General features: G+C 37.8%; 1 protein-coding gene across 1 annotated transcript; it reads right to left on the bottom strand.

Moving 5' to 3' along the window:
* Positions 1–305: 305 nt before the first annotated feature.
* Positions 306–5,322, bottom strand: LOC143882559 ((3S,6E)-nerolidol synthase 1-like). The gene is made up of 7 exons (XM_077386030.1): positions 5,086–5,322; positions 4,692–4,956; positions 4,073–4,445; positions 2,978–3,196; positions 2,757–2,895; positions 2,384–2,632; positions 306–819 (listed from the first exon to the last, which is right to left on the bottom strand). The coding sequence occupies exons 1-7, from the start codon at positions 5,239–5,241 to the stop codon at positions 517–519; spliced, it is 1,704 nt and encodes a 567-aa protein (XP_077242145.1). The 5' UTR covers positions 5,242–5,322; the 3' UTR covers positions 306–516.
* Between the last annotated feature and the right edge of the window lie 5,387 nt (positions 5,323–10,709).

Below are 10,709 nucleotides of genomic sequence, written 5' to 3'. Positions count from 1 at the left end.
AGGAGGATACTTGTTGGATGACCCAAACATTTTTCTCTATTGGTCCTGAGATGGTTTTTTTATAATCTCGATCTTATTTTGAGTAGATTTAATTTTTTGAATAGCTTTGAGTATACTTTATTGTCTCCTGATTTTTAGCCGCTTCTCACCACAGTTTCACAGTTTCCTGATTTTTAGCCACTTCACTTGGAGACACTTGTTTGTCATAAAAAAAAAAAATCATGGTAGCCAAATGGCCCTGTCTGGTATAAGTTCCTTCCCTTATGTTGAGAAAAAGATTATTATTAATCTTAGATTAATTACAATTATACTCTAAATGGTGCTTAGAAGTAGGATATAAACAAAAGTGATAAGATAAGATTTAGGAAGATAATCCTGATCAAACATAACTACGTAATCTACTGTAGTTGCCTAATCTGCAACCTAAACAATCCACTGATCAAATCTTGTAATCTGATCTTATTCTAACACACATGAAAAAAGTGTAATCCAGTATGGTAAAGCATACACATTTTTTTAGGGTTTGGCTGAAGGGATGCTTTCGTTGAGCAATGAATTGATGAGTAGCTCAAGGTCTGGCTGGCGTTGATTGTGGTCGAAACTATACATCATCTCAACTACTCTGGCAGCGTTTAGTGAGGCTTGTTTGAAACATGGAGAGAATTGATTTGAAAAGAGGCATTCCTCGTTGAGTTTCTTCCATGCATTGGATATCATATATTTAACCTCTTCACGTGCATTTTCAAAGGAAGTAGAGCTCCCATGTTCTTTCATGTAGCACTCTAGATATGACCCATCGTATCCTTCTTGGTTCTCATCCTTCAAATATCATGGAAACATTTGTTAGTTTGATGCAATGAAGGCTATCAGAGAGAGAGAGAGAGAGAGAGAGAGAGAGAGAGAGAGAGAGAGGCCTTTAATTTTTCAAAAACAAACAAGTTTAAGTGAGAGAGAGAGAGAGAGGCCTTTAATTTCTCAAAAAACAAACAAGTTTTAGTCGCATCCGAAGAGGCCACTGTCATCATAGCCACTGTTTGTCTCTGGAATTTGTCGGTTAGGGTTTATTCCGGGATATTTTAATTTTTTTTTGTTATTTTTGGATTTATATCATGAAAAATATAGTGTTTAAACTATCTAATATTTTCAAAAATTAAGAATAAAACTAGGACAACAAATAATATCATGATTTTTTTTTTGTTTTATCAAATAATTGTAAAATATCACAATATTTTTAAAAATATCAGAGATATTTGTGACTATTGTTGTCATCCATTAATAGGAATAGGATAAGTAATCGGTGGGCAAACGTGTGATTCGACATAAAAAAGTGTTAAAGTCCGCCCACAATTGACGTTAGAAGGGGGTCCGCAAACGTGTGATTCGACATCAAAAAGTGTTAAAGTCCGCCCACAATTGACGTTAGAAGGGGGTCCGCAAACGTGTGATTCGACATAAAAAAGTGTTAAAGTCCGCCCACAATTGACGTTAGAAGGGGGTCCGCAAACGTGTGATTCGACATCAAAAAGTGTTAAAGTCCGCCCACAATTCGCATAATCCTGCTGCGGCGAAAAAATCTTCTCCCTTTGTTAATGTCTCTAATAACTCTGCTTCACACTTTTAATCAGATGTTCATAGCTTCTTGAGTATAAAACAAAGTGATCAGTAGTGCCATTATCAAAATATAGTAGGGGGTACGGTTGGTCAAGAAAGATTGCCCGGAAAATCAAGCTTAGTAAAAATTTTCATGGAAGAAATCTAATTTGGGAAATGAGTTTCCAGCATTTGACTCACTTCCGTGAAAATTTCTTCTAGAATTAAAACTCGACCTTGGAATTTTTTTTCCTTTCCTGGTTTCGCAGCCTTCTCTTGTCCTTCCCTCACTAAGTCCCGCTCAAAGTCTCTCCATCTCCACTGACCATAGTGATCAGTAAAAGGGCATAAGGGTAATTAGTGCATCTCATCACACATGGTTGGTGAGTGTGGGGTATTTCAACTACTTCATCTAAGTCTGGATAGTGTGGTTGGTTAAACAGATTAAGCCAAATAGAGTTTTGTTGTGGGTGCATGGGACTCTAGGAGGCATTTTTCTATAATTAAATGGTTGATTTAAAGGAGATCTCCCCCACCACATATTAGACATGCCATAGAGGCAGTAGAAGATCTACTCCGATCGATCACCGCCATGGTTGGCCGTGGTAAGTTTTCTAATAATCCCTTCTGTATTCTAGTAATCTTGCACGGTTTAATTTGCACAGTTTATTAGACTAAGGTTTTATCCATGGAAGAAATATCCGTGTTGCCAAACATGACCTTAGTTAATTTTCACCTTTACCCTACATCAACATCATTGTGTTACGCATAAATCAATTGTCATGCATCATACCTTAGCAGTTCCCAAATCGTCCCAAAGCCGAAGAAGTGTTGCCGACCAAGAGAAGAGGCATGGAATATCTACGACACAATCTACACTCTCTTTTGTTATCCCTTGTCCCAACAGAAAAAACAAGTGAAGTAATATAACGGGTACTCCCGAGCTAATTACTCCATTACTCAGGTACTCATCTGTCTTAGGGATATGTTTGGACCGAAACCATTTCGCTTCTACAATGAAGGCATTGCATAGCTTCCCCCACTGGTTAATTAGACACAGAAATATGGTCCAATTGTTAGAATTTGAGAGTTTATCTGATTAAAAATTAAATATGAATTTACACGATTAATGAGTTGTAACAAAGTCAATTCGTGTGGTAATATACCGCTTTCCGCAGAGATTGTATGGGATTCCATCCATGTTCCTTCTGGACCTTGTCTGAAATCTCATTAGTGATGTTATAAAGAGCCATGAAGCATATCTTCATGTATCTTGGAAGCCGCTCGATCTCAGTGACTTCCCATCTGTAATTCATTGAATCTCACTGTATAAGATCTCTTTTTTTTTTAATTCTTAGAAGCAGGTAGAAAACAGAGGTTTTCTTACGTGTTGAATGCTTCTGTGAAGAGGATGAGTTCATCCAATGATCCATAAACATCGAAAATGTCATCAATTACGTAAACAAGCGATATGGATTTTGTGAGATCAATTCTGTACTTTGAGAATTGAGGTTGTGAGAGCATTGTCATGGACCACATGAACCATTTCAGTGGTTGGTCTCTGACAAAACACAATTCTTGAGACAAACCCACGTCTTTCCACCACCTGAAATTGGAAGGAAAATATATTAAATTAGAAAAGCCAACTGGTCTGGTGAAAACTACCAAGAACGTGTGGTTTGTCATTAACTACAACGCGTGGGACAAGTTGTTTGCACTTTAAGTTTTGTTTTCGTCAGCATATTTGTAACCAAATTTTTAGGAGTCAAATCTTGTTCATTTGGATTGACTTTGGAATCATTAGAAAGATTTTTCAATTACCTATCTAACAAGGCCGAGATCACCCGATTTGAACGTGATTTGAGGAAGTTATGGGCGATTTACGAACATAATACATGTCCACGATGAGATTTCTAATTTAGGGTTATTTTGGTCATGTAGTAGAAATTTATTTCCTAATATATTTATGATTTTCTTCACAAGGCACTGTCATAATTCCTTTTCATAGTTTTTAGAATAACTGGCTCTATTTTTAAAAGTTGGTGGAGTTTTTTGTTCCAAATTTCTAGGAAGAGTAGTGAAAATATCAACCCGGCGGTGGTGAGGGAAGTCAAAATCCTCTAAGGAGTGTGAAACAACTCACCTGTCAATCAACTAGGCCCGAAAATAGACTGTACTGAAGCGCGCGACCCATACCCTGCCATCGCGGAGCTTGCCGTAAAAGAAAAAAGAAAGAAAGAAAAGCAGTGAAAATATCAACTTACTGATCGAACGAGATGAGAATGATTGTTATTTAGTAGTTTTATTGTCTGAAATAAAGAAGTTCTATATTCATTTATATTTCCTATTTGTTTTTGCTACATGCAAAACACCATTGAGTTCACCTTGTTTATGCGTATTCGGTTTCTATCTTTTATCACTGTCGTGGGCATCACAGGACCGTTAGTGTGAAGTAAAATTCATGTGGACACGAAAAACTTACTTTAGAATCGCTCTAAGCTCTTCTTGGTGCAAGGACCGAATGGTGTTGAAATCCAATTTGGCAAGTTCTTGTAATGTTCTTGTCCTACCATTGTCACCTTGGTTGTTTTTGAGGTAGTAGTTGGCCTTGAACCTTGGCAATGTCATGTGAAAGGGATGCTGTAAGGTATGCCCTACTAGGCCAGCCAGGCCGGGATCCATAACTGTCATCGAAGCCTTAAGGTGCTTGGAGGTGAAGTCATAAGCTTCATCAAGTATATCCTCGCCATCTATTCTAAGGTGTGAAGCTTCATATAAACCCATCATTCCCCATATGTCTTTACCTACGTTGAGTCCAAATCTCTCCTCCTTGTCTTTGAAGTTCTTAAACACATCTATTCCATAGACAACAGTTAGTAGTAGATATCCCATCTTCAACTATACATAATCATGCCCGCATTCTAATAGTACTTAACATGAAACCAAATGCAATATCATTTTACTTTTCTTACATTATAGTAGCCTTTGAAGACTACTTAAAGACCACTTCACTACAATTCTACCAGGAGACCACTTGATCACTATTCTAGGTAAAGCAACCAAACGGACCCTTTGTGTGAAATCTAAATACAAGCACCCACCTGGGGATATGTAGTTCCCATGTTGTCGCAACAATCGGAAGCAAAGTGCAACATCGTACAAGGAACGATGTGAAAAACCAGTACTAACATCAAAGCTGCGATGATGGAAATTTAAAACCGTTTCGATCTCTTCTTGGAAGTGATAATCGATGCCCAAGCGTTGAAGGGAATCGATCATAGTCATACCCTCCAATGTGTAGCCGGCTTCGTGTAGCATAAGCCTAACTTCCTTCACTTTCTCCATTTGTTTGATGCGTATGCCATCCTATTTGAGTGACAATATTAATTAGAATTGAAGAGATATAAAGATTTTGATCGAGGAAAGACACTAAAACCAAAAAGAAAATTATGTGTATATACTCCATCTAAATCTAAAGAGTAATAGCTGCCTTACAAGGTTATTGTTAGAGGATGTAAATGCCAAAGTGTTGTCATCGGTGAAACTTTGATGATGAGCAATGCACATGTAAGGGCCTCTGATTCTTTGGGTTTTACTTAATGCAGTTATTGGAGATGGGGGTGAAGGACAAAATCTAAGGGAGAAGGCCATGGAAGTGAGAAGGGTGCTGGTTTAGAGGGTGATAAGAAATAATCAGATAGGGACTATAGATGTTTTTCTATTATAGATGGGAAAAGATGAAGTTGTGAATGAGCTTTGAAACACCAAATGCATTTATATAGACTGCAAATTAAGTACTATAGGTAGGGAAGGCGCAAAATAACGACTCTGACCACAAGCATGGAAGACAGCATGTCTCATGAGGAACAGACGACCAGAGGTGCGGGTAAACATGAGATACACGCACTCGACGACAGCTAGATCTAGTAATCCGAACGTGTGGTGCTGGTCGACTTCGTAGGCCACTATATATCCAAATAAACAGGCACGCTAGACGAGAGTCACGTTTAACCAATGTGTGGTGGACACCGTTTGGATTGTAAGAAAGACATTTCTGATGGAAAATACATTCTCGGAAAATTTTTAACTTTTCATGATTTAGAGGAAAATGATATGATTATGGTTAATTTAAAGGGATATTATCATAAATTGAAGGTCCCTGTAAGCAAAAATTGAACAGAGTTGGTTTGACTTATCTTTTTAGTGTATAAAAAAATAAGAACTTTCAGGAACCATTCGGATACCCAGATTTTAGAATCTTGGATTTCCTCAAAATCCTATATGGGAGACAAGAGCCAGAATTGGCATATCGGAGACAGAATTGGCATTAACATAAAACCTATATGGGAGACAGAATTGGCATTAACATAAAACCCAAAAGCCAAACATGGGAATTGATCAGAATGAAGAGGGGGAGAGTGCAATTTATACTGAGGTGTCAGAATGTGATGGTGATGGTTCTTGTTTCTCTTCTAATTCCATCTATTTGGGCAAGGAGAATGAAGTTGAGGATGAAAATTAAGTGGATTTATTTAGTAAATCGGCCTAGCATATGTTCTGTAAGACACCAAACATCGAAAAACAAGAAAATGAAACAACCCCAAATTAACACCCAAAACCTTAAAAAAAAATGCTTCAATATAAACACCAAACCCACAAAATTCGGCCATGAAAACCTCAAAATCAGAATTAAGATAAACCCAACCAATTGATCAAAAATCCATAAAGAAATGTAGGGAAAAAAATGCAAAACAAGTTACTTGGAGCCAAAAAAAATAGTAGAAGCGAAAATTTGTATTCAAAGGCAAAACAAGTTAGTCAAAGCAAAATGTAAGTTATTTGAAGAAAAAAAAAATGCTACTCGAAGCCAAAAAAAAATAACTCGAAGCCAAAAACGATAGTCGAAGCCAAAAAATGCTAGTAGAATTTAAACAAAAATTTACTTGAAGCTAAAAAAGCTGACTCGAAGCCAAAAAAAATTACTCGAAGCCCAAAAATTACTCGAAGCCAAAAACAAAATTTTCTTGAAGCCAAAAAAGCTAGTCGAAGCAAAAAAAAATTGACTCGAAGCTAAAAAAAGTTACTCGAAGACAAAAACAATATTTACTTGAAGCAAAAAAAGTTACTTGAAGCCAAAAAAAAAAGTTACTCGAAGCCAAAAAAAAAAGTTACTCGTAGCAAATTTTTTTTTACTTGAAGCCAAAAAAGCTAGTCGAAGCCCAAAAAAAACTGACTTGAAGCAAAAAAAAAAATGTTAGTCGAAGCCAATAATAATAACTCGAAGCGAAAATAAAAAGTAGTCCGAAGCTAATTTTTGGCTTCAAGCAACTTATTTTTTACTTTGAGTAGTCTTTTTTCGCTTCGATTACCCTGTTTTTGGCTTCGAGTAGCTATTTTTTGCTTCAACCATTATTTTTTCTCTTCGATTACACTCTTTTGGCTTTGATTACCTATTTTGGTTTGGAGAGTGAGAGAGAGAGAGGTCCAAACCATTTTTCAACAGCAAGAAGGAAACACTAACTTTAATGGAAGATTGGAGGAGGAATAGGCATAGAAAGCAACCCTAGTGTTCATAAAATAAATTTACATCACTTCCTTTAAAAAAGTAACAATGAGGGAAAGAGAGAGAGAGAGAGCGAGCTTGTACCGGAGAAGATTTCGCCGGAGAAGAGAAGAAAACGTTGGAAAACCCTCTTTCACGTTTGCTATAGTAAAAGGTAAAGGTAAAACGTGAAATTGAAAGGTTAAAGCTTGAAGGTACTAAAGGGGCATTTTCGTCCTTGAGTTCCTCTTTTCGTTAAAAATAACATTTATAAGGGTTTTTGAAACAACCAACATTTTTTGGTCATTTTTTCAACACTACAACACGTAACAGTAATTTGTCTAAAGATTCCCTTGTCTATTTCATGAGACTTAGGATTATGAGTTCGAGTTAGGAGTGCAACTCGGGGCGGGTTGGGTCGGGTTCAGGCCAACCCTAACCCTACCCGAGATAGCATTCCCTCAACCCTAGCCCGAGCCTCGGGTTGAGGATGGTCAACCCTAATGCAACCCGCCTCCAAATCGGGTCGGGTTGAGTCGGATTGGGTTCGGGTTGAGTTTGGGGTTGCATTTGGGTTCATCTAGGGCCAAATAGAAAAATACAAGAAAAAAAAGCATAATCAAAGAAAATCATGGGAAAATTAGAGGACGGAGGTCGGGTCGGGTCGGGGGGTCGTCAAGGCGTCAACCCTAACCCAACCCGAAATTAAATCGGGTTGGCTTTTCCCAACCCAACCTGAGAAAATGCCAACCCAACCCGAGCCAAAATCGGGTTGAACCTGTCAGGTTCGGGCTCAACCCGACCCAAGTTGCACTCCTAGTTTGAGTTCATATTTCACGAAGTCAGATTAAAAAAGCAACATATGCTATCGCTAAAAAGAGATTGTTTCATCTGTCACGACTAAGCGTGTTCCACGGAATCACCCCATTCACTTTTTTGATGAATGGCTGTGAATAGCTGAGATTAAAATTATGATTTTCAGTTAGACTAATATCAGTGGTTACCGAAAAAAAATAAAAATTGAATGGGATGATTTCAATGCAGGCACTTAGGGCATGTTTGGCTACCATGAATTTTTTTTTTTAATGATAAATTGGAGCCTCGAAGTGCTGAGAGGGGTTGGGCAGGTGAAGTGGCTTAAAATCAGGAAACAAAATAAAGGAAACTAGCATCTCCAAGTGGTGAGATGGGGTAAAAATCAGGAAACAAAAAACTCTACTCAAAATCCGATCGACTGTTTCTTGATTTTTTGCCACTTCTCATCACCAGAGACCCTAGCTTCTTGTTTTTTATTTCCTAATTTTTAGTCACCTCACCCTCATGTCCACTTAGAGACACGGATTTATCATGAAAAAAAAATCAACGTAGGTAAACATGCCCTTAGTGATATATCTTGGGGAAGTGATATATTCGCCCCTTTTTCTTCCGTGGCCACCCGTTCTAATTTATTTATGATATTTTATATGGTGGCCGACCTTTACATGTAAATGTCAGAGAGAGAGAAAACCCCCCTATCCTTGATTTTTGATCAAACAAAAGCCCCCTTTTTTGACCATTCGTTGGATAAAAAATCAAGGGTGGGGAGTTTTCTCTCTCTCCGTCCTTGTTTCCATACGGTCGCCCACCATATAATTTCTCAGTATTTATAGCCTTATAGCGAATATTTTTGAACTAGAAGGCTAGGGATAGGTGTGGCCCGGAGAAGAAAATGTGGCGAATATACCATTTCCCATACGTTTTTAGAAAGGGGAATCAGTCCTACCCACTAATTGTTTTACTTTTCTCTTTTTTGATTGGATGATGGTAGTACTCGAGGACTATAAAGCTTTTCACAAGCTTTTCACTGCTGTTATATTACTCAAGAATCAAGATCATATCAATATAGTAAAACAATTCTCAAAAGGGATTTGCCAGGGACTTTCGCCTAAAGGCATTTCATGGCTTGCTGTTGCATTATAGAGCAACCACACAAGCTCACTTTTCAGCAGATTTTGTCCTATTACTTAATTCAACCAAGGTAGATGCTCTCTCTTGCAATATCCAGCCGCGAATGGCTTTCTACCAAAGTCACCAGCAAATCCCTTCTCTAAATAAGGCTGTGCAATATTAGTTCCCTTTTACAAATGCTATTAGACTGAATAGGATTTCATATGAGTACATATTGTAACGCCCCGAACCCAGAATTCGAGGTAAGGCGCACGTGACAGCCGCCGCACGCCCATAGGGTCGCCCCCACAAGCATGCAAGGCTCCTTTACAATCAACTATTCTCAACATTCAGAGCAACTAATAAATGCGGAAATTTTAGTCTCAATTAAAGCTCAAATGAAATACATATATAGGTCCATAAGTCTAAATCCAAACAATTCTTATTAGACGACAATCACCTTAATAAAGTAACAAAAGTCTCTAACTCGAATAATGAAAGAAAGCAAGAAATTTCCTGAGCTCCAATCCAAGTGCCTGATCTCAGCAAGTCTACTGTCGCTCATCTGTATCTGAAAATTATTAAACCACATAATGAGCTAACAGCCCAGCCGGTTGTCCAAATCCAAGCCAGCTAATAGGAAAACGAAAACAATGCTGGAGCGGAAAAGAAGTAACATGCCATAAAATTTAGCCAATGCAAAAATTGATAAGAATCAAGAAAATCATTTCTACATAAGCTATATAAGAAAAATACATGTTTTTACAAAAACGGTTCCAACCACTCGGTTATGCAGTTTTCCACCTTGAAATCAATGACAAGAATATATATTTTCAACCACTTGGTTGTGCAGTTTTCCATTTAGAAATCAAATACTTAACAGTCTTCTCTGTGGCCAATTTCCAACCTTATTGACAAGTAGCGTAACCCAAGGCGAACACTCGTTCGCAGGACTCACAGGTCCTAAAGGGCGCAATGTAATATTATCAATAGCCAGAGGACTCCCTACTGGTCGTCTGAGATCAACCTTACGGGCAGATAAAATTTGACCGGTCTACGTGATCACGTCCAGTGTACTCACCCACTGGCAGGTTGGGCACTTGATCCCCACCAGAGACCAACCTTACTGGCAGAAATCCATTCCATACCAAGACTGTATACAAATATAGAGAGAAGCAATTTAATGTTTGCAATACCGTGCCATAAATTTTGCAGACGTTTCAGACCATTGGGGGCTCCCCCGTTCCGAACCATTGAAACCATATCATATATAAAATACTTTTCAATAGTGTTTCATGAACTTGAGTTTCCAAAAATCATGTTAGTCACAAAGCTCTTTTCTTATTTTTGTATAGATAAGGAAGCATGTTAAGACTAAAGCATTTCATGGATAATGGCAATTCAATCATTTGGAATGACATGCTAAAAGAAAACAGTGAGAAACCTTTTCAAAACACGTTCCATAAAATGAACTGTAATAAAAGCTTGCAACAAATCTAAATATATGCAAATATATGCAATACACTGACATAGGGTAGGATCACCTACCTCTTGCACGAATTTCTGAATTTGTTTTTTTTTCTTTAGGACGACGTTGACCCGACAAAAACTCCTCTTTTTCCCCTTCACATTAGTAAGTAAACCAAGGTCA

This window comes from Tasmannia lanceolata, unplaced genomic scaffold (assembly GCF_043159265.1).
Source record: "Tasmannia lanceolata isolate RefF3 unplaced genomic scaffold, GAP_Taslan_0.1 ptg000008l, whole genome shotgun sequence".
Lineage (NCBI taxonomy): Eukaryota > Viridiplantae > Streptophyta > Magnoliopsida > Canellales > Winteraceae > Tasmannia > Tasmannia lanceolata.
The sequence above is the reverse complement of the archived record's forward strand: the minus strand, read 5'-3'. Positions and strand labels throughout refer to the sequence as shown.